This window comes from Chiroxiphia lanceolata, chromosome 5 (genome assembly GCF_009829145.1).
Source record: "Chiroxiphia lanceolata isolate bChiLan1 chromosome 5, bChiLan1.pri, whole genome shotgun sequence".
In the NCBI taxonomy this organism is placed as follows: Eukaryota; Metazoa; Chordata; class Aves; order Passeriformes; family Pipridae; genus Chiroxiphia; species Chiroxiphia lanceolata.
In genome coordinates this window covers 25411193-25438565 of record NC_045641.1, presented here as the reverse complement: position 1 = coordinate 25438565, position 27373 = coordinate 25411193, and the positions used below count along the sequence as shown (strand labels likewise).

The following is a 27373-nucleotide window of genomic DNA, read 5'->3' as shown; positions in this document are numbered from 1 at the left end:
GAAGACATCTCATAGTACAGAATATAGTAGTACAAGATCAGGTCTCAGCAATTAAGCAGGCACAGCATATGAAATTCCTAATGTGTCTTGTTTTCATGGTCTCTTTTTTTCCCTCCTTTTTCATTCTTGCTTTACCTCCCCTTCTTTGGAAGTCCCTAAAGCACATTAGGATGTGCTAGAAATCTGTTGTGCTATGCAGGTGTTTTCCTGTCTGTTCCTCAAATAGGTCAATAGTTAGGTAACCTTCAAATCAGAAGATTCCTGGGATTTTATAGTAAATCCAAGAATAGCTTTAGCATGGATCTCTTTGCTTCTGCCCTTGGAGTAATGAAGAGCACAGGAGAAAGATCTGCAAAATGATATTGAAGAAGATTTAATTTTTAAGGGTTTAATCTGAGGCTCACTGTTAATTGTTGCAGCCCATTAATAACAGCATTCTCGCTGTATAGCCACATCCTTTCAAATCCTGGAGATAGCTTGAACATTGGAAGGGCCCTATCAATCTTCTGCAAAGGCTGAGTAACCAGTGTTGTCTTACTGTCTGAGGAAGGAGAAGGAGTAATGCAGTTCACCTGTCTGGTGGTTCAGGAGTCCCCTTTGGGGAAGGAAGGAAAAGCAGCTGAGGCCTGAGTTATCTCTGTCAGGATACTCTTTCTACTGTTTGTGCCCAGCTGCTTAGGAGAGAATAGACAAAACAGAACCAGACTAGTCAATGTACAATGATAATATTGAAAGACAGTGGGCAGAAGCTGCAGTGTGAAAAATACTAATTAAACATAGATTTTTTTCATTTATCTCTTGAGGTCCAGTGTTGTTGGACAAGGCTGTTGTACCTACATCTGTACAAGACCCTGGGCAAATACAGTTTTGTGGCACCTGTTCTTTGTGAACAACTGTGTGACCTCCAGACAGCTCTTTGAACTTAAAATAATCTATACGTATTAAAAGAAGTATAGGCAAGCTTTAAAAACTACTGCTCTGCCTTATGTTTTAATTAATCTAAGATTTTTTAGGGTTTATCTCTGTTTGTCCTGTAACTGTTAGCAGTAATCTTGTTCTGTGTCATTATACTTTTTTAACTATTAAAAAACTAATCCTTCGTTCATCAGAAAATTATTTTTTTTGCTGGCACTGGGAGCTGTGGCACAGTTTATTCAATGTAGGAACAAACTTCTTAACAAACTTATCCATATTTTACCACATAAGAGAAACTGTAGCTGACAAAATGTAATTGCATCTGTTTTAGCCTGCAGACTAAACTGGCTCTGTACCTCCACATGCATAACCCATTTGCATCCCTGTTTTGTTTTGGGTTTTTTTTTTCATAGAATCCCATGTGGGGAGGTGTTTATTATCTGATGGTCTCTGAAATATACTCTATTTGCAGGAATGCAAATTCTGAAATTGATATTCTAAAACTGCAACAACGCAGGACTTCAACATTTGCTGATAGGTTTCAGTTAATAGGAGGGGGAAAGTTGGACTTTCATTCTTGGTAATGTTCAATAAACTTAGTGTAAACCTAACTTATTGTTATTGCATAGCAACTTCTCTGTTAACATATCTGAACAAACTATTAGATTCTTGAATATGATCATTTGGGGTTTTTAAGATGACATAAGCTGCCACATGACTCCTTACTGTAAAGACAGCCTACTTTTGTCACTGGATTCCAATCTGAACTGAAACAGGATGGTCTCTCACTAATTCTCACTTGGTGGTAACCATTTAAAATTCTTTGCCCTTGAGGTACTATTTAGTCTTGAAAGCAGCATGTAAAAGATGATCTCAATCATAGTTATATCATCTTCTGTACACAGAGTATTTAAATCCGTATTGAGTATTTTAGTAATACCAGTTGGTTTGGGATAGGTTTTGCTGTTAAATGAAAATAAATGGTGGTAGACAGACAGGAACCTTCTGGCAGTATTCCAGCTGACGTATCTGCCATTTCTCCCATAGCTCCATTTATGGGGAAGATGGATTCCGTCCTGTTCTCAGGCATGCATTCCTGCTCCAGTGGGTGCTCAGCCAGCTCTGTATCTCTGGGTGCTCCAGCATGGAGCTGACCATGTCTTGCAGAAGACATAGGGATAGATGCAGGCAGCAGCAAAGCAGCAACACACTGCAGCTTTGGGCTTTCTGAATTTCCCAAACTACAGTAGAATTGGCTGCTGAAGAAGAAAGAGTCACTTCAGAGGCTGATGCTTCTTTGCAGCTGAAGGATGTCCCATTACAGGACTCTGGAGGAACATGTGACGTGCACTGACTTTTAGACAGCCAAACTCAAAAACATTGTGCTGTTATTTTATATCTTTATATTCAGCAAGCACCCACATAGTTTCTCTGTCAGAACAAAGGCTGAGGCTGTGTGTGCATCTGGAATCTCATCTAATTTGGTTTTCAGTGTGCCCCTTTTCCATAAGGTGACCAGACATTGTGTATAGAAAGGTTGTCCCCTTTCTGTTTCACAGTAAAATGAAAAACCTATTTCAAAACAAATCAGTCTCATTTGCTAATTCAATTTATTTGTCTCAAGCTGCATAAGCATTTACTTAATAATGTTCTCTTTATTTCTAGCCAGGGAATATGGAATCCTGTATTTCTGAAGAAATGTGCATTTAGACTCCTGGTTGTGAAGGTGCAAGTAGGCTTGGCTGATGGCTATCTCTGTAGTCTGCAGAGGGAGTATGTTCTGGGTGGAACATTTAGACAGCACAGATTTCCTCTCCTTAATTTGTTTCTAAAGAGGTATTTTTAGCTTTTAAAAAACCTTAAATGTTAAGACACTTGAAAATATGTTAAAAAATTGAAAAAAATTTTACTTTCTTACTTGTATTTCAGATTCTGTTTTGGGAATTCTTGAAATGTCAAGGCTATTTCTCTGTGCACTGTAAAAAAAGTACACTCTAAACAAGTGATCCTAAGTTTCTAAGTCTTCTAATTACAACACTGAGAAGATTATTGTTATTTCTTCCCCTTCAACTCTTTTTAAAGGAGGAGAGAGCCAAAGCATAAAGAAGTAATGCCAGTTTGTAGCTGAAGTAGTAGCAAGAGAGAATGGGTTTGATGCCTTTGGGGTTTTTTGGGCGATGAGGGTTTTGTGGTTGTTTCTTAGGGTAGTGCAAGCATATTTTAAGTTTAACAGCTTTTTAGGGAGGATGATTTTAAAAACCAAACAAACAACTCCAAACAAAAAACAGCCTGTCCCTCCCAACAAAAAAGGCAGCTCTTTTGTGTTGCTTTAGCTTCCTCTTTCTCTTCAGAGAACATCCTGGCCAACATTTTGTTCTAATTGAGTGTGACTTGACAAGAGTGTTTAGTTGTTTTGCGGTATGTGTATGTGTGTTCATGAGGTACAGTATTCTTATGGGGAAGCTCTGGATTCCAGATAAGACCTCTGTAAATGCCTATCTTCAGTGGAGGCAAACTTTTATTGACCTGTTAGCTTAGACAAAAGTGTAGCTGATGGAGAACTTAATCTTTAAAGTTATGTTTATTTTGCATGTCTTCTGGTAGGCTTCTGGTTAGCACTTCTAACATGTGAACTTCTTGAGTCCTTAGGTTGATGATGATGTCACCAAGATCACAGTAGGCTTGTATTTCGTCTTGCAGATATGAAAGAAATAATTTTACGTCCGTCAGTCCATCCCTGCAGTTGCAACAGTAGCTTAATAGCTACCGAAGTATTGCTTTCCTCTAAATAGACCACGATCTGCAGGCAAGCTTTGTAATTTCCTCAGGGATGTCTGATGACTGTAAAGGCACTGAGTCTTTAAATTATAAAATAACTGAAAATGTGGTATTCCCTGCATCTTATCACGTGTTCTTCATTAAATAAGTGGTTTGTGAATAATGTTCCTTCATTTTAGAGAGAAACAAGTTGAAAGTTGAGCTGTTTACATCCTTGTACATACAACAATAGTAGTACGATTTCTCAGAGTAAATGGCAAACTTAATGATAAAACTGTATCACAACATCTAATTAACTTTGGCATTGTGCTATTGTTGGCAGAACTAAGATTCGTACCAGAAATTGTCAGCTTTAGCTAAGTTTCCATTTGTGGTAAAAGCTAAACTGTAGGTGAGGTGTGTCCTTCACAATGACCATGCCTCACACAGTGTCTACCCAGAAAGCTGGGAGCACTCCTCATGCTGCTGGAGCGGTGGGTGGGAGTGTGGGGATGGGTTCCTCTCTGCATGTTGGGCGTGAGCCTGCATACCCTGCTGTGGCCACAATTCTGTGGTCCTTCATCTGTCTGATTTAAGAGCAATGTTTCCTAAAGGTTTAAAGAACTGGAATGATACGTTTTTAAATTTACAGTGTTATATGAACGCATAAGTTATGGTGCTTCCATGTCTGTTTTTCACCTCAAACTTCAAGTGGCTGTTAGTTAGATTTGCTGATGTGTTGATATATTATGTGAATACCTGGCCTTCACTCTGCACTGGTTTTTTTTTTTATATTCTCTCATATTTCTTCTGCGTTAAGAATTGGTCATCTGTCCTTTTAATTTTTTCACCATGAAACCCTTTACTTATCACTTATGGTCATTGCTTTTGCTAACTGTGCTGTTTCCATTTCCCCCCAAAAATAAGCTGGTGTAACTCCACCAGCAATCAGAGTGCAATCTCAAATATACTGAGAAATATTAGACTAAATGCTTAGTTGTTACCTTTATTCCTAAATAAATGTAGATGTGGGGTTTGTTTATTTCTTAATCTCCTGTATTTTGCCAAGTCATATACTTTAAATCACTTGGTCCTGACAGCTGGATTAAATGTCCTTTGACTTAAAGTCTTCTGGCTTCACTCACTATGGTTTCAGAGCTTCAAACCTAAAGAAGGGCTGCAAAGAATCAGCTTCTTCCCTTGTCTGATGCTTGTAGAGGAAGCTGGGCTGGGGAGACAAGTCACCAGAAAAATACTTGCTTCTGGCTAAAGCTAGCTCTGCCTGCCAGCTCAACTCTGTGAACAGGCTGGTGTGAACACTGTTAGTTATGCAGATACAATAAGAAGGTGAGTGTGGACCCCAAAATGCTGTCCTGATGTCAACTTACTCAGGTGCTTAATCTTTTGCTTTAACTGTAGATTGCAGATTATAAAGGCAGCAGTAAGATCACTCATGCAGTATTATTCTTGAAGCTGACTGTAGTTATCTTGCTCTGTACACAGATGGGCTTGGGCCACGAGGAAGGGTTTGGTGCCCCCTGCTTAAAATGCAAGGATAAGTGTGAAGGATTTGAGCTTCATTACTGGAGGTAAGTGACACCAGATGTATCCTATACTGTGTGACTCAGCACTGTAGACCTAAGTACAGGTATGCAAATGTCTAAGTGACTACTTTTGTTCTCTCTTTTGATTAAACTATTCAGATGCTTTTAAAAAACTGACAAGGTTTAGGGCCAAAGCTTCTCAGATGCATTACAACAGTGTTTAAGTATCTGATCACTTGTGAACATACATTTCATCTGCACTGAAAAAAAAATGATAGTACTTCTACTGAAGCATTTGCTTTAGCTGACTAAACGTGAAGTAGGTTTGTGAAAACATGGCTATCCTTACTGTAAGAGAATTGACAGGGAAGAAGTGTGTTTTATCTCAGTGATAAAATGCATTCTCAACTCCTGACCAAAAGATAAGCTTTGATCTGAGACTCAAGGTAAAATTATTTTGAAAATATGTTGAAACTTTGTATACAGGTGCAAATGACTTAAAGGGGGAAGAGGTGGCACAATTCAAGTAACTTGGATAGTACTCAACCTTGGATAATGCACTGTTACTGTACCAGTGGGTTGATGATAGCAGTAAATAGTCTGTGTTATGGTCTGTGCCATTTGGGCAGAAACTTTGTATGCCATTAAGACTTTTCTTGTTTTATTGAAACAACATCTATATATGTATATTAATGCATATATATGTAGCTGACCCAGTTCACTCATCGTACTGGGTATGCTTTAAGATGTAGCTTAGTGATTCTGATTTTTAAAAAAAATCCTTCTGAAAGGGAAAACACCTGAAAAGGACATAAAACCAGATAATTGTTAGTAGCACTAGTACATGCTAACAGTAAAAATTTTTACATATTGTCAGTACTGCTTAGCTAGAGTCATAACTGTATCTGCAGTAGATTTTTATTTTATGGGGTTTTTTGAAGGTAGGCTTTGTATCCCAGTCATGGTGGCATCAGGTGCTATTAAGGCCTAGGAGATTTTGTCTTTGCCCAAATATTTGACTGCAGATGAGACTGTTTAGAAAATAACCAGGCAAACAAAAACAAAACACAGCAAAAGCTTGCTATAAGTTGATAAGAATGTAGCTTGTTGATTGTGTATCTGAAATATGTAGCTATAGAAATAACTCCATAGATATAGCAACATAATGATATGGAGCAAGAAGTGGTAATGCACTAATAAGTAAATATGATCATCTAAAGATAAAAGACAATTTATGGAATGACTTTTTCAATATGCACTGAGTCACTGAAGGAACTTGTGTAGAAGTACTAGTAAAATAGAACACACAATGTGCGGAGGTAATGCAATAAAAGAGAATTAAAAAATGCAAGAGCAAATAGTGTTTATCTATGGTTAGATGAGAAATGTATTGCTTTCTACTTGAAAGCTCTTTGTTCATAGTCACCATGATAGATGGGGAAATCACGAGTGTGGGAGGAAAAAGATTAGTCCAGTGAACTTTTTCTTCCTCCCTTTTTTTTTTTTTCTTTTGCTTAGCTCTCAGTGTTAGACTTTGTACTTGCTAGCTTATTCTTTAAAAGGGAAGAATTTGGTGTAAAAAGAAATAAAATGGCTGAAGTGATTTAGTCACATATTAGTATGATTGCCAATTTAGGAAGCGTCTGCTTTTCTTTATATGTGTTTCACTGTCTTCCTGTGGTTAGGCCTCATTGTGCCAGGTCCTAAATTCATAGCTCATCAGAACACTGCCTCTCCTAGAAAGGGAGAGCTTATAGACAGCAGTGGACTAAAGAGCAGGTAAGGAAAAAGATGTAAAAACAGTGACAATTTAAGTAAGATTTCATTTGGAAATTGAATCTATATAGGATAGACCAGATAAATAAGGTGGCTGGAAGCATTCTGAGAAGCTTCATCTATGAGTCAGACAAATGTGGCACATACCTCTGAGACAGCTGAAAAGTTAGCAATTGGGACAATTCAAGAATGGGTTAGAAAACAGCTGTTTCTCCAGCAGAGCTGCTACTGGGGACTGTAAGGATATGAATTTGAAGTCTTAATTCAGTTTTGTGTAAACAGTTTTCAAAGAAAAAACTATTAATATACTTTACATGATGCAGGTATTTTGGGAGTCTACCACTTGAACAGAAAGATTCTTTTCACTTAGTCATTAGCCTTAAAATTTGAAACTCTGAAGTAGAACCAAACTGTAGCACAAGTGAACAGAATATTGTCTTTGTAGCATGAATGATCAAAATCAGTTCAAGTTTAATCACTAATTTTACTGTTACTCATCTGTAAAAGACAAGTGTTGAAGTAAGAATTGTAGTTAGAGAATCTGTTACTCATTGGGGGAATAACTGGGGGTGGGGATCGAGGCCAGCCAGCAGCCAAGCACCTACACAGCTGCTTGCTCCCTGTCCTGCATACACAGTGTGGGACCAGAAAGCAAGAACAAAAATGAGAACTCATGTGTTGAAATCAAGTCAGTTTAATAGGTGAAATGGGGGGTGAGCAAGTGATGCAAAGGCAATCACCGGCCACCTCCCATCAGCAGACTGATGCCCAGCCAGTCTCCAAGCAGTGTCTACTCTAGAAGTCAGAAACCCTGCCTTCTTGACCCTTTACCTCTGTCATACTGCTGATCATGACATTATATAGTATTCAGCATTTCTCTGGCTAATTTGAGTCAGCTGTGCCCTTTCCCAGCATCTTCACTTGCTGAGGTAGGGGCAGAGTGCAAAAACAAAGGAGCCTTCTATTGCCAGAAGTGCTCAGCAATAGCGAGTGCTATCGAGGCTGTTTTAGCTACAAACACAAAGCACAGCCCCCTCCGGGCATTAGGAAGACGGTGACCTCCGTACGAGCCTGACGCAGCACGGTAAATGAGGCAGCAGCGGCTGCGGGCGGTGTAAGGGTGACACTGCCCTCTCCTGGGGGGAACCGCATCACACAGCCCTTGGCCTGATCCGCTGAAACGGTGTTCCTCAAACAGCTACCAAGTAATTTCTTTCTGTATTTCCGTACAAAAGAGTCTCAACTCTTCCTCTGGGGGGTCAGATGGGAAAGAGCACAAAAAAATCCAAGTACCTATCTAGAGGCAGAGTACTGGGAGTGTTTGGAAAATATCTCTTCTGGGATGGCAAGTTTGTGCTGTAAATTTTGTGACAGTATTGTGTGAAGGTTTTATAGGTGCAGAACTGTAAATTGAGGGTAGTATAAAACTGGTGGTAAACAAAGCCTTTAGTAATTTCTTTTCCTGAATTTTGAAATTCTGATAGCCTCAGTGTTGTGAGCTGAACACAAAATGAATAAAATGAAAGACAGGGTCTGCAATGTAGCTGAATGATTAAAAATTATCTGCTTTATCTTAGTCAGGTCATAGCTTTTGCTTTCAAAATTGTCCTCAGAATCATACTTCTGTCCAAGTGTAGAAGCAACATCAGGAAGGGTTTTCTTAATTTTGGTGTTATACTTAGTTCAGTCTGCAAAACAGCCTCCACACACATGTAGCAGGGCAGGCTGGATGCAAGACTGCTACTCAGTTACATGTTACTCTTTGGGAACATATTTTCCGTTAGAGGGAAATATGAGACAAGAGTTAAAAGTTGTTAGAAGTGGGAGGGAAGGTTCTGATTTATCTTGGTCGTGTATATACCAGACAGTGATAATGGTCTCTGCTGTGGCTTGCCAAGATATGAAAAAGCTTCTGGGGACAAGAATCTTAAGCTTGGGAATGACCTTTTTCAGCATCTGGCTTCTCTGCACAGATATCCCTGGAAGGCAGGGAGAGCTTTAAGATTCTCTGATACTACCACTGACAGGCAAGTATGAAATGCAGTTCAAAGCATTTGCAATTACTATAGCTTCATAGATGGCAAGAAAACGTAACAGAAGGAATCATAGAATTATAGACCTGAATGGACGGACAGACACTTTCTTAACAGGTTCACTGGCGACACAAAGCTGGAGGAGTGGATGATAACGAGAGTTCTGTGCAACCCTTCAAAAGCACCTTGACACGTTGGAGAGATGGGCACAGAAGAACTGTCTGAAATTCAACAAAGACAAATGCAGGGTCCTGTACCTGGGGAAGAATAACCTCAGGTACCAATACTGGCTGGGGCCGACCTGCTGAAAAGCAGCTCTGCGGAGAAGGACCTGTGGGTCCTCATGGACAACAAGCTGTCCATGAGCCAGCAGTGTGCCCTGGTGGCCAAGAAGGCCAATGGCATCCTGGGGTGCATCAGGAAGAACATTGCCAGCAGGTTGAGGGAGGTGATCCTGCCCAGCCCTGGTGAGGCCACATCAGGAATGCTGTGTCCAGCTCTGGGTTCCTCAGTACAGGAGACATGGAGCTCCTGGAGTGGGTCCAGTGGAGGGCAACAAACATGATTAAAGGGGCTGGAGCATCTCTCTTATGAGGAAAGGCTGAGGGAGCTGTGACTGTTCAGCCTCGAGAAGAGACAACTGAGAGGGGACCTCATCAATGTCTGTAGGTATCTGAAAGGAGGGTGACGAGAATGGAGTCAGGCTCTTTTTGGTGGTGCCAACAATGGGACAAGAGGCAACAGACAGAAACTGATGCACAGGAAGTTCCACCTGAATATGAGGAAGAATTTCTTTACTGTGCAGGTGACCACACACTGGAATAGATTGCCCAGAGAGGTTGTGGAGTCTCCCTTGCTGGAAATACTCAAGAACCACCTGGATGCAGTCCCGTGCCGTGTGCTCTACAATGGCCCTGCTTGAGCAGGGAGGTTGGACCAGATAACTCACTGTGGTCCCTTCCATTCTGTGATAGGAAGAGGTTAGTCTTTCCATGTGTAGGGCACAAGCCTCAGGACTTGCCAGGTATTTGTTGAGGGTTTCTCTGTGCTTGCATCTGCTGCCTCCTGTCACTAGGAGCTAGCATAGGAAGGATCATGGTCAGAATGATTTTTTCCTTTCCATGCACCAAAACATAGGAAAGCAGGAGGATGCAACCTTTGGTTGGATGCAACATTTGGTCCTGGAGAAGGGGCAGGAATTGTTTGATCCTTGCAGTCAGTAGACTTCCAGGACACAGGAAGTTACCACTTGAGAGAGGATGGAATCTGTATACCTTTCTTGCTTCTCTGTAGTGACTCAAGACCTGGAGGCAAGGTGCTATCTACTAGATCTGTTTTACAGATATACAACTTTTAATTCCACAGAGGAATTAAAAGGGAGGAAACTTCACAGTTTTCCATGTTTTGAATGGGAAGCCCTTCCCAAATTGTTGAGAATTGTGTGGAGGAACGTTTCTGCTCTGAAGTCCAGAGAGCTGTGAACACGTAACTAGGAGTCCCTAACATCTCCTTCAGTAGGGATCTTGCCGAATGTCCTCAAGTGGAGGGGAAACGTTTTCAACAGTATAGGTGGAGAGAACAAGAAATTTTCACTGCCTGTTGTGATAGTCAAAGGAGATAAAGTTGCCTATACATACATACATGTTTATATATGTATATGTCTGTGTATGTATATAACAGCAATTGGGGTTTTTTTCTGGCACATTTGAGGTGTTAACATGTTAACGCCAAAGATTAAGCACCTAATATCAGACAGACTTGTGAAGTATAAGTTTGAGGTAATGGCATGGGGTCGCTTCAGTGAGATAGCTATATCATAGTCAAAGAAATGACCAGTCTGTCTGTTCTAAAAAAAAGTAATTGGCCATATTCCTTCTGCAGAGGGGACTGTGAGTGACAATGAGCGTGATTCTGATGTAACCCTAATTGTCCACAAGTTCTAGTGCCAAGGCCACTACACTTGTAATTTTGTAACATAGCCCCTGTACCAACTTCTTCCAGACTGTATGTAGGCAAAGAGTCATTCACTTAACCATGAAAGAGGAAGGAGGTGGCTTTATACTGAAATGTACACACTCAGATTCTTCATTTCGGTAGGTGCGGGGGCAGGGAAGATTAGTATCTCATTATTTTCAGTGCAAGTACAAAGCACAGTAGTTCTATGCCAGTTTTCACAGTGGATCCCAGGAAGGATCTGAGGACAAATTGTGTGCTTTCACTTCTTTGCAACCACCTATTTATGAGGAAACCAAAAAAATAAAATCTCTCACGGATACTGCAATTAGGGAAACATATTAAACCTTTAAGGTAGGACAGAGAATGATAACAGCAATTATTGAGTCTAGGCGTTCACATAGTTGAAAATAAAAACAGGATCTCTAAGCTGTTCTGCATTCTGAAAGAATGTCATGAAATTGCATATCTTGCTCACATAGCATATGTGAGCAAAAGTAAGGTGCCCTTGTCGGTCTTCCAGCGCATGTGAAAGTCTTGGGAAGAATTCCCCCACAGCTTATGAGGGGTGATCTGGTCTCTGCAGGCTGTCAGTGCTGCTTCTCTGTAGTTGGATGCTTTACAGATGGGGAGAGCTGCACAGCCTGTCACATTGCAGTTGTGACTTCACAGGCAATAAAACAATACGAACTGTTCTTATTGAGGTTTGTCCTGCAAGCAGAGCAGTTCTGGACAGCAAGATTATACTTTACTTGCATGAATCTGTGCAGGTTACTTGAGAATATCGGTTTGCTCACCAGTGTTATTAGATCACATTCTGTCAAGAGGTAAGAATAAAACCCGGGCTTACTATTGCTTAAAGATTTTAGTTGAAAAAGTAAACAAAATATCTGGTAAGGTGTTGTTCAGATGGACTAAATTCTTCAATTCCAGTTGCATGTATGTGGTGAGGCACAAAGCTGCATTATGATCATGATATAATACTCATTAAATTTTTGAAAAACAAGGTCTGATTCTGTCACCTTGTATTAGATCTCAGAGAAGATGTGATGAGTTGGTAATAAGGTATAATCACATGCATGCCTTAAAAGATGAGCAAAGTGACTATGAATTTTTTTATTAGTTTATTAAACAATCTCTAGGTATTAGCTATGTAAAGGGCTCATGTCGACTGATGCTGAAGATCTTGCAAAACTTTGTTTCGATTGCTTGAAATGCTCAGTACAGCTCTTATGCTTAATGGGCGCTGCTAGTTCATGTTTGAACATTTTGTTAAGCTGGGAGATTGCAAAGTACTTAGTGTTTAGTAGCTATTCAGATAAGTATCAGCTTTGACATTGTGCATCTTTCCTGTTGTGGAAATGAGTTGGAAGCTGTTGGACAGCCAATTATTGATCTCTTTAGATATTTCTGTTGCAAAGTGAAGTCCCTTCTGCTTAACAACCTTAGTTTGCATGTTATTAGAGTGGAGTGGTTCATTTTTATTGAAGTTAGCTATTATTTTTATTTGATTTTATAACTTGTTACCATAATTTGTGGTTGCTGTATAACCACATGACCAGGGCAGCATCCACTACACACTGAACTGATAGTACCCCACATCATAAACTGGTGTATATATGGAGGGCGTATGTTTGGGGCTGGCTGTGCATCACTTCATGTGACCAGTTAAACTCAGGTCCTCCTTCCTTCCTTATCCCCTCAGAGGCCTGCTGTGGTCAGTGGCATGTTCTTGTCTTGTACCTGTGACATACCTTATCTTAAGGCACCTAACTTGCTTTCAAGACTGTAGAAAGGTTAGAGTTCAATGGGTTTTGGCATGCATGGTTGAGAAGCAATTTATAGGTAGTAGTTTATGCTGTTTGAAGGATAACTAATGGGGTAAAGGATAGATAATGGGGTAAAATATTGCTCATTCTTCTTCAAATGCCAGAGATCCAGAAGGTTGATCTGTTTTCTTAGTCTATAATAAGAACCTTTAGTTGACATCCAGCTTCACTAGTTTCTGTATACAGTGACTGACTACTTTGAACTGAAGTTCTGGGGAAACCATTAATAAATAATAAACTAACTTGTCTAATCCAAGGTTCTGTTCATTATATGTGAATTGTTTAATTATGCTTAAGGTAATAAATTGCTTTCTCATATCCATTAGCCAAAGCAGTTGAAGTGTCTTGTATATAAAAGAATACCATTTATATCTAAGTAAGTAGATATGCTTCTACCTTTTAAGGCTGTTATCCGTGAAAATTCTCTCTGCAGCATGTGCCAGAGTACTTCTGACTTGGTTCAGAGCTGTTCGAAAGGCTTTGTCCATATAAGCCTTACACTTTTCTTTCGTCTTCTCTTTAAATGCTATGCTTTGAACAGAACTTGTTGCAGTTACACTGTATATATGAATGTATGCACTTTTTTTCCTTTCTAAGAAATACTTGTTTCCACATGATGGAACTCTGTGATAACCGAATATCATGCATACAGTGCAATGCATATGAACAAAATAGTACGGTGTTGTAACTCTGAGTGTATAAAGAGCAACTGAAAAACTAAAAACCCAAATAAGTGATTGCTGAGGGAGTCATGTAGATGGATCAAGTCAAAATAAATCCGGTAGGTGGCTGATAATGGACATGTATGTGTGTGACCAGTGTTGAGATGTAACTGAAGGAATGATATGGCATCATATTCAAAATGCATTAGTGTAGTTGACTGATATCTATCTGATAACAATATCTGTAAACAATGTAAATAATACAACAGGAGAAATGAAGGTGTTTAACATGTTATGGAATAACTTGTAAAAAACTTCCTAATTTTTTAGGAAACGATATTTCCTAATCAAAACACTGGAAACAAGAGGTTAGGTGATGTTGCTACGCACACAGCTGGTGTGAGATGTCATTTTGATTGAGACGATAATTTTGTTGCTGTTTCCATGAATTTCAGAAAAATATGCCGCAACTGCAAGTGTGGCCAGGAAGAACATGATATCCTGTCAAGCAATGAGGAAGATCGGAAAGTGGGGAAACTCTTTGAAGATACAAAATACACGACCCTTATTGCAAAGCTGAAGAACGATGGCAATCCCGTGTATAAACGCAATGTAATGATACTGACCAATCCAGTGCCGGCCAAGAAGAACATATCCATCAATACCGTGACTTATGAGTGGGCTCCTCCTGTTCAGAATCAGACACTTGTAAGTCCAGCTTGCTTTTTTTTCATGTTCAAGGCAGGAGTTGATAGGAAATAAAGTAGTAGAGCTTACTGGAAGGATAACTTTAGCACTCGGAGCCTTCTCTTCCTCTTCAAAACTGAAAATATGGTGCCTTTTTAATGAGTCTTGCCTCTGACATCTTACTTCATGGGTGCTTGTGTGTGGAAGTTCTTAAAATCTGGGGAGATGAGATGGTTTTTAATAGCAGATAACTCTTAACTGTAAGTCCCTGGAGTCCTGATTTCTCTAACCTGCCTTTTTTTTAATAAACTTGAAAAATTTTCATGTAGTGTGGGCTTAAAGGAAAAAACAAACCAAAACAAAGAACAAACAAATGAAAAAAAAAGAAGAAAAAAACAACACCAAAACCAACCCCCCATCAATTTATGTCATTGTTTAAAGTTAAGGGGAACACAGTCTTGCTTATAGCTTTTACTGTATATGGTAAGAATAAGGTCAGTGTTGACATCTAAAAGAGCAGCTCTCTTCCAGTATATTTTCAGCTGAAGTAGATGAGATGGTAGATAGCCTTCTGAGGATTTTGCTTCACTTTTCAAACTCTGATTGTTAATTTATTGTACTGCAGAATTGTGCCAGAATTACGTTATCTCTGACCTACCCCTTTTCAGTGAATTAATCAAACCTTGTGCATCTAAATTGACTGTTACTTAATGTTCAGTTACTACTTTGATTTTTTTTTTTTTTTAGGCTTGTCATTGCTTTATTAAAACTAGAGGGTTGGAGGTTTTTTACCTTTATTTAGCAAGAGTTATTTTTTCAATGGTCTATATCCCCCAGGCAGACTATTTCAGATTCTATTTTTCTAAGACTATGCTGATGATCAGTAGTTATAGATAGAGACAAGGTGCTGTGTAAATTTTACTTACTCTGAGAACTAATAACTCCATTCTGTATGTTATAAAAGGTTTAAAAGCAAACCTTTGCCTAACTCTGGGAAGTAGTGAATTAATGCATCTACGTTACAGTGTTTCTGGAGTTTAATGTTTATGGAAAGAACTTTGTTTTTGACAAATTCAACTGTCGCTAACAACAGTAAAGATTATTTTAGTTGTGTGTTTGCTTAAGAGAATGGGTCAGTAGTTGAAGTGCTATCTGATTCCTTCTTTATTCAGGCTAGACAGTACATGCAGATGCTACCAAAAGAGAAGCAGCCTGTTGCTGGCTCAGAAGGCGCACAGTACAGGAAGAAGCAGTTGGCTAAGCAGCTGCCTGCTCACGATCAAGATCCTTCAAAATGCCATGAGCTGTCCCCCAATGAAGTTAAGCAGATGGAACAATTTGTGAAGAAGTACAAAAATGAGGCACTTGGCGTAGGAGATGTCAAGCTCCCTGGTGATGTGGAAGCGAGAGCTGCTGACGAGAATAACCTGAAGGATGGCGACAGAGGCACCTCATCTGCTGTAGGAGCAATGGAGGACAAGTCCTCAGATCAGAAAGCATCTCAGTATGTAAGTATAAGAAGGGAAAGATAAAGCAAGAAGGTATATTATCACCAGAGTGCTCTATTTGGTCATTTTAACCAATTAAATTGTTTGTTAACTTGGAATAGTGAAAATTTGGGGAGGGAAAGAAAGAAGGGGTACTGGAAAATGCTGTGAGTGTCTGCAGAGAGCCCTGGTTTCTGACAGTATTTAATGCGTTGCAGCAAATAACTTCCTAGGTGTCATTTTCATCCTTGATGCAAAAACATGTTAGCTTGGAGATAGTATAGCAGTGTGGCTTTTACAGAATAATAATCAAAAAAACTGGTGTAGTTTTAACAGACTAAGTCCTACATTATTCTCCTGTCAAAGAGTTTAGTTTAATTTTAGAAGCCTGTTTTCTCTTCTTTCTTGGAAGAGCACCAAAATTACCCATTTGACAAATTGTGTTTAAAATTAAATGAAACTAAGAAATAATAAAGTAATGCTTCTCCATCTCATATCTAACAAGTCAAGCCATATAATGACTGTTTTCACTAGACCTCTTTTCATATTCAGATCCATTTTCTTATCTGTTCTTTGGCATCTGATTTCTGCCTGGTAATAGTTCAGCAAAAATCAGTTACCCAATTTTCATTGATATTTTGAAAACTACAGCCTTAATCAAGTATTTCTGTCGTAACTTGCTGACTTCTGCTGTGCATGTCACAGCTACCAATTACAAATACAAAATAGGGGTAATGTTACTGAAGTAACATTAAATTAGTTTAATGGAGGTAGACATTGATTTAAGAGTGTCAAAAGCTACTGTAACTTGATTTCTAGAAATGCTGGTATTATATGTATGAATCCCCAAAGTTATTTGTCTGCAGGTTACTTACAGAAAATGAATATACAAGTTCTAGGTAAAGAAGAGGGTTTGCTTGTTAACGTGGGTTTTGATGTTATTGGGGAGTGTGGTATGCTTTTTTTGGTGTGGTTTTTTTGTTGTTGTTTGTTTTTAAACTGACACAGTATATGACTTGTGGTGTGAAATACAAAATCAACACTTAAGTTTTAGCTTTGAACATGTACACTTACCCTAATCAGTCTTGTTCTGTGCCACTTGGCTACCTGTAGCTATTTTCTAAATTTTTTTTGCCATTATCTTGTCCTGGGAAATCTAAGATACTAAAAAGTTATTTTATCATGGCTTTATTAGGTTACTGTCATTTTGTTTTGAATCAGACTTTCCTACTGGCTTACTTTAGTTTCACCACAGCAATTCTCCACTTACCTCCTCAAGGAAGAACATTAAGTTAATGGCAGGAGGCACTCTGTCCTCTTGAGTAATTGTATCAAAAAGTACTTTGTTTTTACATTACACCTATTTATCACTCCAAACTTTCCTTACTCCAGCACCTGAGTATTCTTCCTACAGTTTAAGCCAGGCATGTCTTATCACTGTGGTCAATGGTTTAGAATAAGGCTTAGAAGTGTTAAATAGTGTAAGTGAATATTTGAGTTGCTTATCTTTTGTTAGGTACTGAGTTTATGCTGAGCTAAATAATCAGGATTCAGATATGTTATTTTTAAGTATTTGGGGGAGGGGTCTGATTTCTGTGGTGATACTTCATTTCAGCTGTATACTTTATCATTATCTTAACTTCTTTTTAACAATTCAAAATAATACACAGAAGAGCTCTTAAATCCTTAACAGAAGAAATGCCATCTTTGTCTATACTTTTTTCAATTGGTTCTACATCTTTGGTCATCAAATTTTCTTCTATGTTGTCTTTCAGACTGAGTCTGAAAGCATGTGTTCCTGTAGCTAGGAATGGATTGCAGTTCTTTGAAACCTAATAAAAAGCAAAAAATAACAGTAAACCACTAACAACCAGGTCTCCACTATTAATATACCTATAGTAATTGTCTCTGTGTTTAAAAAAATAAATAAATAAATCCTTCACCATGCCTCAAAGCTGAATAAAAGGAAAGTAGATCTTCAGCATATTTTCATGTTGTAAAGAAGCAAATCTTTATGTACCTTTTAACCACCTAGGCTGAAGATGTTGTAAATGGTAGGTTAATGAATCATGTTGCCTTCCCCTGGGTCTATGCAGCTACTTAACCTTCCAATTGACTTCTCTTGGAATATGAGGTCTAAAGTAGAAAGAAAAGTTGCAAAGCTTTATATACATATATTTACACTTTCCCTTTCATTAGTTTCCCTACATATTCTGTTCCAAGTTGTTCTTCCTCCCCTTTTGGTGTCTTTCTGTGTATATTTTGAAACTGCCCCAGATCAGATCAATATGCCTTACAGCCAAGGCACTTTATATGTATTTTATTTTTATATGCACACACAAAGCCTTTTGTGGCTGGGCTTGTCGTGATGTGGGTCATAGAGGAAAACCTTCCCAGGATGTTCGGCCCAGTCCACAGACCAACTGGAGTGCAGGAAATGCCAAACTGGTGATTAAACTGTAGATAAAAAAAAAATTGGGGTTCAGTAACATAAATTACCTGCCTTTTTTGACTTGATGACAAAACCCTCACTGTAACCAGGTATAGAGCAGAAGACTGACTACAAAGTCTTTGGAACTATTTGTAGTGTAGAGGTGTTCATGCGCTTTGTAGTCCCTTTTCCACAGTCACTCTCCCTGTCCTAAGATCATTAATCACAGACTGTTGGACAACAGCCATGAGGGACTAGCATCCCTAGAACACAGCTTTGTTTGAAATATTCACAGGTTTTTTTCTTCACCAGTGATGCAGGTAGGGCTTGATCTGCTCATGATGTATAAGTACAGCAATTTTCCTGTCATGTGTGCTAGTCATGGTCTAGTTGGTTAACTTTGATGGAGGCTCATTATTCTCTCCTTCTTCTTGAGTATGTAAGACTAATAGAGCATAACATGAATTTTAATTGCCTGTTGGGTTTTTTTAAACACCGGACTGTAATTGCAGAATATGAATATGGCAAAATACAATATCCTTTTAAGCAGCTCTAATGCCATGCCAGTAGAATGTGCATCATCTTGAATTGCTTAGTTAAACCTGAAATATGGCATCCTGTACCACTACTGTCTGATCATGGGAGTAAACTAATACTTTAATTTCAGTCTGGGAAGGTGGAGTTTATTAAATATATTGATAATATGTAATTTCTATAAATGTACATCTCAAAGACGTAATTAACTTGGTAATAACCTCTTTCCAGTCCTGCTATCACTGCAAACTGAACATGAAAGAAGGTGACCCAGCTGTCTATGCAGAACGTGCTGGATATGACAAATTGTGGCACCCAGCTTGTTTTGTCTGTTGCACCTGCAGTGAACTTCTAGTAGACATGATCTATTTCTGGAAGAATGGTAACCTGTACTGTGGAAGACATTATTGTGATAGTGAGAAACCCCGCTGTGCTGGATGTGATGAGGTAGGAAATATTCTAGTCTTTTCTTGTAGGGCACAAGTTTGTTCCCCTGGGAAGTGATTAATGTTTTTAGTAAAACATTTCAGTGCAGGGAGAGGATATGCCTTCACTAGCCTTAGCTGATAGTAGTTGCAAACAACCGAAACTGATACGGATACTGGACATTTAGGAAGATCCATAGTTTGCTTTGGATTCGGTGGGGATTTTGCACGGTCTACAGGGACATAGGATGTGGAAATGTGAGGGGAAATGCTTCCAGCAAGTCCTATTGTGCAGTTCTTTGCTCATGAGGGGCACTAGGGGGCGAACCGACTCTGGGCAGCACACAGGAAACAGTCCGCCTGGACCCGCTGGCAGCTGCGGGCTCTTAGTGAACGGCATGGAGGCTTTTGGGAAACAAACAATGCTGGAACCACCGGGAGTTCCTTGAAAATTACAAAACATCCTGAGGCTAGATATAGTAAAAGAGATCCTGTTCAAATGAATGTATCTGTTTATATCTTCCTCATAGCTAATATTCAGCAATGAATATACTCAGGCGGAAGGTCAAAGCTGGCATCTGAAACACTTCTGCTGTTTTGATTGTGACTGTGTTTTGGCTGGGGAGATCTATGTAGTGGTGAATGACAAGCCAGTCTGCAAATCCTGCTACATGAAGAACCACGCTGAGGTAAGGTCCTTACTGACATCTTAGTGCTGAGAAGGAAGGGAACATATGTCTATGGAGCTTGAAATTCTTACTTTTTCCCAGTATGGGAATATCTGAAGAATATAAGTTGAATGTATGTTTAGGCTTGAGTCAGTGATCTTTCTCAAAACCCCTTGTTTAAAAAAAAAAACAAACAAAAACCCCAAAAAACCAAAACCAACCAAACAAAAAACACAACTTAAAATCAGGCAAGTATTTTGTCAACTTATAATAGTATGGCCAGTCTTCGCGAACGAAGATTTGGGAAGGGTCTTTTTACCCTTCGAGCCTGCGCAGTGGATTTTTTAGGTGAGACACAGTGTCAACTTATAAACTTAAATAAAAGCCACTGCCAAGGGAAGAAGGTTGATGGAAAAATACCTTGATCTTAGCCAGTGGTGAAGCAGGACTTGGTAACAGAAGGGGCAAGGTAGGTAAAGATAAGTGATGCTGCTAAATGTTTCATTCTTGTCAACTGTAGTTTATTGAGACTGGTGGTAGTCAACTTCAGCTGATCTGATAAAAGCCTGTAGTGGCAACTTTAATCTAGGTACTTTGTTTCTTTGTATTTCTGACAACATGAGATATAAAGGAGAGTGAATGACAGGATAAAGCCAGAAGTTGGGAACAAAATGGTGGTTCTTGATTCATGATTATGATGGAAACTAATCTGAGATGAAGGTCCATTTGTATTGTATCAGTTAACTAGGTGCTAGTTGAGAGTTTGACCTAATGTGCATTAGACTGTTTATATAGTGAATGGAGAGAAGAACTGTTATCTCTAGCTGGCAGTTAATAATCACCTGAGGTAGGTATGAGGAATTGTCTTTTGGAGAGGCTTCTTTTTTTTTCTTCTTAAAACATTAACTTCCTTGATCTGAGTGATAATTTGTGACCAACCAGATTTTAAGATGAATAACATCCAAGACTTTCTAATAACATTTAATTATTGGGCATTGCTGTACAGCTGTCAATGCATAGGAAGATTTGTAACTTATCTCTTCAGATGTGTAGGTTAATATATAAAGATCTAAGCTGTCTGACATAACAGGTTTTTATGAATATTTGGATATTGGGAAATCCTAACCATCCTAACTATTTAAGTTTAGTCCCAACAGCAAATAATTTCTTATGTCCATTTTATTATTTTATGTCCTCAACTGAGTTCTAATCAGAATGCTACTTTAAAAATAAGGAAAAAAACCAAAAGCTGGAGATTTATTTAAAAGGCTTCTTTCAACACCTCTCTTTTCCAAAAACATATAAGAATTCCTGCCTTTATTGGACTTGAAGAGAGCATGTGTATGCTTCATTTAAGTGTTGTTTTATTTCTAAGCAGATCTGCCAAGGCTGTCATAATGCTATAGATCCAGAAGTTCAGCGTGTGACATACAACAACTTCAACTGGCATGCTACTCAGGAATGCTTCCTGTGTTCCTGTTGCAGCAAGTGTCTAATTGACCAGAAGTTCATACCTGTGGAAGGGATGGTTTTTTGCTCAGTGGAATGTAAGAAAAAGATGATGTCATAAGACATGCACAGAACCAACCAAGCATTGCTGTGTTCCAAAGGCTCTTGCATTTCTACTGTAAAATATATAGTATCAGGGCATTTGAAGTTATTGAAAGTATTAAGTAGCAATTCCCAAAGATTTTTTTTTTTTTAAATGACTAAAATTTCCTATGTAATCTTCATTTCTCAGCTATAATAATACTTTCTTTCTTGGTATACTGTTCCTGAGTCTTATTTCAAATTACTTCACATCCCAGAAATATAAGAAAAAATGCATTAGGAACTACATACACTTTAAAGGAACTCTTCACTGTGAAGGATCTTTTTGCTGCATCTTGTCTAATGGAATAAGATGATGTGAAAATGCTCCAGTTTATCTTGGTTTGTATGATAAATGTAACTCTTACACCTCTGGTTTCACTAATTTATCATTTTTATAGTTTCCCTGCTTTCATCAAGCACTTTAGACAAAATGATCAGTTTTATTGGCACGTACAGCTTTGTTCACCTGACCTCAAGTATGCAGGGAGAATGACACTTAAAAAAAAATTTGCTTGTTTTTGACACATGGGTTCTTGAGGGGTAGTGACTACTCTTACATCTAGTTTTGAAAGCAACTCCACCAGTAGAAAACTCTGTTGGCTCATATTTCTCTCTTACAACTGTTCGTGCTTGGAAAAGTTTTAATTTTATGAATACTGAAGTTAGGTTATGGACTGGGGGGAGAGTGTTGGTGTTAGAAAATAAGAGCAGGTCTTGCCTAGATTTAAAAAAAAAAATCCACCAGGAGTAGTGTGTCACTCAGCCTTTCTGAACTGGCTTCTGTTTTATTTCATGAATGTTCTTTTCCTAAATTGTGCCTTCTATCAGAGGGATGTGGCACACAATCCTGTATGCATTTCCAAGAATGTATTTCTGCAAAAGGATCCTGCTTAGCCTTTTGATTTTTAAGTTCGTAACCAAAGCACAAAGAAGCCTTTCCCAAAAGACTTCAGTATTTGAGTGAAAAAATTCACAGCTGTGTATTACCTTTGCTTACTAGATAAACCAAATGTGGGCTATTTCTTTTTCTTAAGAATTACAGATCTACAGTGAAGCGTTTTAGTAATCTTTGTGCCAAACACTGAATGGGGAGTCTTTGGCCTAAAAACATAATAAAATAACTAATTTTTAAAAAAAGCCGTGCAAGTCTTATGTTCAGCTCTTTTTAAGTTTTACGGTGGCTGTATTGTAACATTTACAAATAAAATTAGTGTTGTTCACTTAAGTTGTCTCCTAATTCTGTTCTTGTTGAATCCCCTTGAGGAGAAGCAAAGAGGAGGGGAAATGTTTCCATTCTTTTCTTTGATTTGGATGTTATTTTCAAATAACTTAAGGCCTGTGTTACTGTACAGTGCTTACTGTCTTGTGTAACATTGTTGATGTGCTTATAGGTGCAAAACAGCGGTCTTGTTCCAACAAATACACAACTCAGAACTCAGTGTTAATTTATTCTTTGTTCACATAAACTATTTTAAGACATTGTATGGGAAATTTTTAATTCACACAGGTGAGTTAGTGTACTGAGAAAGTAAAGTGCATTGTGATCCTTTGGGTACTGCAAAAATGAGAAAGTGGTGTGAGATACATACTTAATATGTTGCCTAAGTTAAGAATCAAGTTTTGTGTCCATGTTCTGGAAGCCTGTACAGCTTTTCTCAGGGTTCCTCGGAGTGTACAAAAAAAGTATATGTATTTCAGCTTATACCAACAGGGCTGTATTCTTGCCAGTTTTTGCAGTTTTAAACCAAGGAAAACCAGGAAGTCTCAGTAAGAGAAGATTTTTCCATTTAAGTGCTACTTAACCTGTAGCAGGTTGTGTACCTTAACCTGTACAGGATATGCTGTTAGAATGCTATTTCGGGGGTTAGATAAGGTCTTATTTAATTATTATATATAAGGATGGATTAATAGTGACTGGGGTTTATGTGTCTTGAGTACATCTGTCCTCACCCACTCACTAACATCTATTCTTGAAGATGAAGGTGACCTTTATAAAGAACTCCAAAAAGCTGTTGTGCACCTTTCCCCACCCTTCCCTCGCCACCTCATGTAACAGCTTTCTCCTTAACGTGATTGCTTGCACTGATGGCAGTCTTTTCAATTTAAATCTTGTTTTCTTTATTAAACATTATTATTGTGCAACCTTCATTTAAAAGCGTGAGCAGGAGCTATCTCAGGGCTCACTCATTCCATCAAGATAGAATTGCTAACGAATTATGTCAAACCAAACATCTCAATAGTCCATCAGCTTCTGGGACTGACTTTTTCCATGCCCCTCCTGAAGCATCTTGGCTTGCTGGCTTTATCTGGCTCTCTCCTTGAGAATCATGCTTGCTTGATCCCTTCTGGCTCTCGTCCCTGGAACCTGATGCATGTAGGTGTTTCTGCTGTGGGGTAGCCAAAGTTTAATTTCTGTTCATGCAGTAATTGGAAAGGATCATGTAATAGGAAGGTCAAGTGTAATGTGCAGGTGATATGGAGAGGAGACAAAGATACTGCTGTGTGACTACACAATAGATCAGGAGATGATTAGGAGTGCAAAACTGTTTTTATAATGAGCTTGGAAGGAATTTATGTTCCTGCAGATAACACTTTTTGTGTTAGCTGAAAGATCTGTCAACATACTGGAGCTTGAAAACAAGCATTAAGGAGATTTCATTCTGTCACTGTCATAATAAAAAAAACGGCAGTTAAGTGTTGAGTTTGTTTCTCTTGTATTTTTTGGCTATTTCATTAGAGGTCCCTTTGGATCTATTTATCTTAGTGAGCTAAGAATAGAAGCTGGAAGCTTTTACATAGTTCAGTAATAAAAATATATACTTTGCAGATGAAATTTTGAACTCTATGAACATTGAAGTTATTTGCTTAAGAGTAGAATTTTGTTGGTAAGAAAATCTTATAAGAATTCATTTTAACAACAAAATGTCTTTATTTAAAGAATAGTTATCCTGTGGGTCTGAAAAAATTAGACTGGTAAAAGCTTTGCAAAAACTTGGAAAAAAAAAACAAAACTAAATCAATGCATCTTTGAATTAGTAACAGATATTTGTATATGGTGGTCATAACCTGTAACACTTACTGAGTTTTGGATTGCATCCCAGGTTATACATATGATAGAAATAAAAGAAAAACATAGTTTAAGCAGCATTTATATATATGTTTTATACCTCTGGAAGTCTGAGGTTTGTGTCTCTTAAAATACATGCTTAAGAGCAATGAGCTGAGCAACTTATCCTTTGCTTGCAGAATCCTAGGTTTTGAGTTTTATAGAACACAGTTAATGGTATCAAGCAAAATTATCTGGCTTTGAAGTAATGGCCATTAGCACACTTGAGGCGCTTGGACAATCTAGACCATCTGTTCCCAGAAGAACTGGTGAGGTGGGAGTGGTAGAATGTTACCATTTTACTCAACAGCCTCTGCCAAATTTAGCATGGGTTTGGAATATTAGAGTTAGAAATGGGTGGCAAAGAGGAGGTTGGCAGTCCAGGAAAGGGTCAACATTTCAACAAGCAGCAAGCTCTCTAAGGGAACAGGGACATAATGACTGTACTAAGAGGACAGGCGCAAGGGAGCTTATATGAGTATGAAGCAGTTCAAAGGCAGAAATTCATAATTTGTGCAGGGTGTCCTCAGCTCTTGGCCATGCTATGCTACCGAAGTAGCGTCCCATACCTTGTGGCATCTCAGTGGAAAGCTATCTTAAAAATCACCTCTACAAGAGCAGACCTGTGAGCCAGTGTGGTCTCCTTTCCCAGCCCAAGGAAAACACTGTCAGGGAAGATTACATATTCATGTCAATATGTAGGAATCCTTTTGTGAGGTGAAAAAGGGTGTGAGAGGCCAATAGAAAATATTTTGCTAGGTCTCCACAGTTCTTCATGTGTCAGGATTGTGGAATGCCCTGTTTTATTCTACAACGGTCAGGAACCCAGTCCAACTGCTCCCCAAATATGCTCCAAGCTCCACTGAGCATAAATGTTATTTTCAGTATAGTTTTTGGTGTGAAACACAGGGAGTTTATTCACCCTCTTTTGTGTCTCTGGATGAGTGAAGTATTGGCTTCCTGAAGTGGGAAGTCTGGATTCAGGGCTCTCCTCAAGCGTTTCAGCTCTAAATTCTGCCTCACACCTTCAGGGAAAATGTCACAGCCATCAAGCTGTGGCGTCAACTCCAGGTAAGCACCCTTCATGCCATATGTTGTATGTAGACTGTAGCTACACATATGCAACTAATGATTTTTAATGTTGGCTGAAATGCACCATTAAAATTGTATTCCTGTGCCATTAGCAGTCAGCAGCGAGTAGGATCACACAGAAGTAGATTTGGTGATTTTTGTCTTGCAAGTTGCTGCTTGCTAATGGTATAAAGTTGGAGCCTCTCTACACTTAAAAAGGTTGTAACTGATCACCCATGTTCATGTATTGCATCTACTACTCTGTTGCTTCAAAGTGCTAAGGCTCTAAAAGGTCTATAGCCCAGGGCCTTCTGACTGTGCCTTTACTCAATCCTTCAGTAAATAACTAAACTGAGTTTGTTAATTAAGCATAAGGCCAAAGCATAGTACTTAATAAAGGTGAGTGCACTACTAGAAGTAGGTGTTAGAGAGCATATCATCTATATATCATCAAGTACTGAAAATAACATGTTCATTTTTTCCATGTCTTTATTAACAAAATGGTGGGTAAAGGAGCTTTAGGGAATAACAGTCCAAAACCGTATGAGCCAGGCTAGGCTCAGATTGTAGATGTGTTCGCTGTTCACTCAGATGTGTTCACTGCCTAACTCACAAAAACTGACCCAGGTAGGTTTTACCTCTGGTGAGCACCCAGGGAGTACCTGATTGACTGTGCCACCACCAGAGCAGCAGAGTTAGGTGTTTGCTATGAACAATCACAACAAAATGTAACTGATCAGTTTGCCCCATTGCCTTCCCCATGAACAAGTGAAAAAAGAACCAAATGAGAGGATGTTTCTGCTACAAATTAAGCCCAGCATTGTTGTAAAAAAACTTTGCATCCTGTTTATGAGAAACTAGTCAAGCTTCATATATTTGTTAACTTTTCGTTTGTTAAAAATAAATTAGTGTGACAGTAAAGCATCGAGAGTATTTATTGGTTGCCCTGGATGAGACTTGGTTTTTTATGTTGGTAGTAATTGTACTATTGGAAGCAGTCACATGATGTTCCTCGGTTCCCCAGCAGATGCCGTCTGTGCTGCACTCAGCACATGGGCTGCTTCACAGGACAGGGCCTGGAGAAACAGCAGGAAAATAAGTTTTGGACTGAAAGAGATGTTCTGAAGGCTTTAGGAAAGGAGCAAGCTGAGGACAGGGCCATAAGTTCAGGTCACAGTGCAGAAGTGGAAAACAGCGTGATCAGGAATTTGGATAGGAGGAGGAGGCACAAGAAAAGTATTTTAGAATGAACATGAGTAGAGCAAGAAAATAGAGGGGGGGAAAAGTGCAATAATCCAGTCCAATAATTTTGACTTACTATAAAAGGTAGAAAACATAGAGTTCAATTACTCTAAAAAAGAAAAGGTTGGTTGCTGTGGTTAGAAATCAGAACATGAGGTAGGAAACAGGCTGCAATAACCAAGGTTGTGAGATAAGGAGAAGAGGAAGTCCAGGGGACAGATAGTGAGGAAAAGTTCTTCAGCCCTTGTGAGACCATATCAGGAGTTCTGTGTCCAGTTCTGGGCTCCTTGATACAACAGATGTGGAGCTCCTGGAGTGGGTCCAGTGGAGGGCAACAAACATAATTAGGAGACTGGAGCATTTCTCTTTCAAGGAAAGGCTGAGTGAGCTGGGACTATTCAGCCTCAAGAAGAGATGACTGAGAAGGGACCTCACAATTGTCTGTCTGAAGGAAGGGTGACAATAGGATAAAGCCAGGCTCTTTTGGGTGGTGCCAACAATGGGACTGGAGACAACAGACAGAAACTGATGCACAGGAAGTTCCACCTGAATATGAGGAAGAATTTCTTTACAGTACAGGTGACCACGCACTGGAATAGATTGCCCAGAGAGGTTGTGGAGTCTCCCTTGCTGGAGCTACTCAAGAACCACCTGGATGCA

At 38.9% G+C, this 27373-nt stretch overlaps 1 protein-coding gene across 2 annotated transcripts in view; it reads left to right on the top strand.

Moving 5' to 3' along the window:
* The window catches only part of TES (testin LIM domain protein), a 29128-nt gene extending 6609 nt beyond the window's left edge, over nt 1-22519 (top strand). For both annotated transcript variants that reach the window (XM_032689318.1, XM_032689319.1), the window contains exons 2-7: nt 5176-5261; nt 13925-14177; nt 15329-15664; nt 18840-19055; nt 19564-19722; nt 21080-22519. In XM_032689318.1, the coding sequence (XP_032545209.1) occupies nt 5176-5261; nt 13925-14177; nt 15329-15664; nt 18840-19055; nt 19564-19722; nt 21080-21271 (1242 nt within the window). In that variant the 3' untranslated portion in view covers nt 21272-22519. The remainder of the gene's footprint in view (nt 1-5175; nt 5262-13924; nt 14178-15328; nt 15665-18839; nt 19056-19563; nt 19723-21079) is intronic.
* The last annotated feature ends 4854 nt before the right edge of the window (nt 22520-27373 follow it).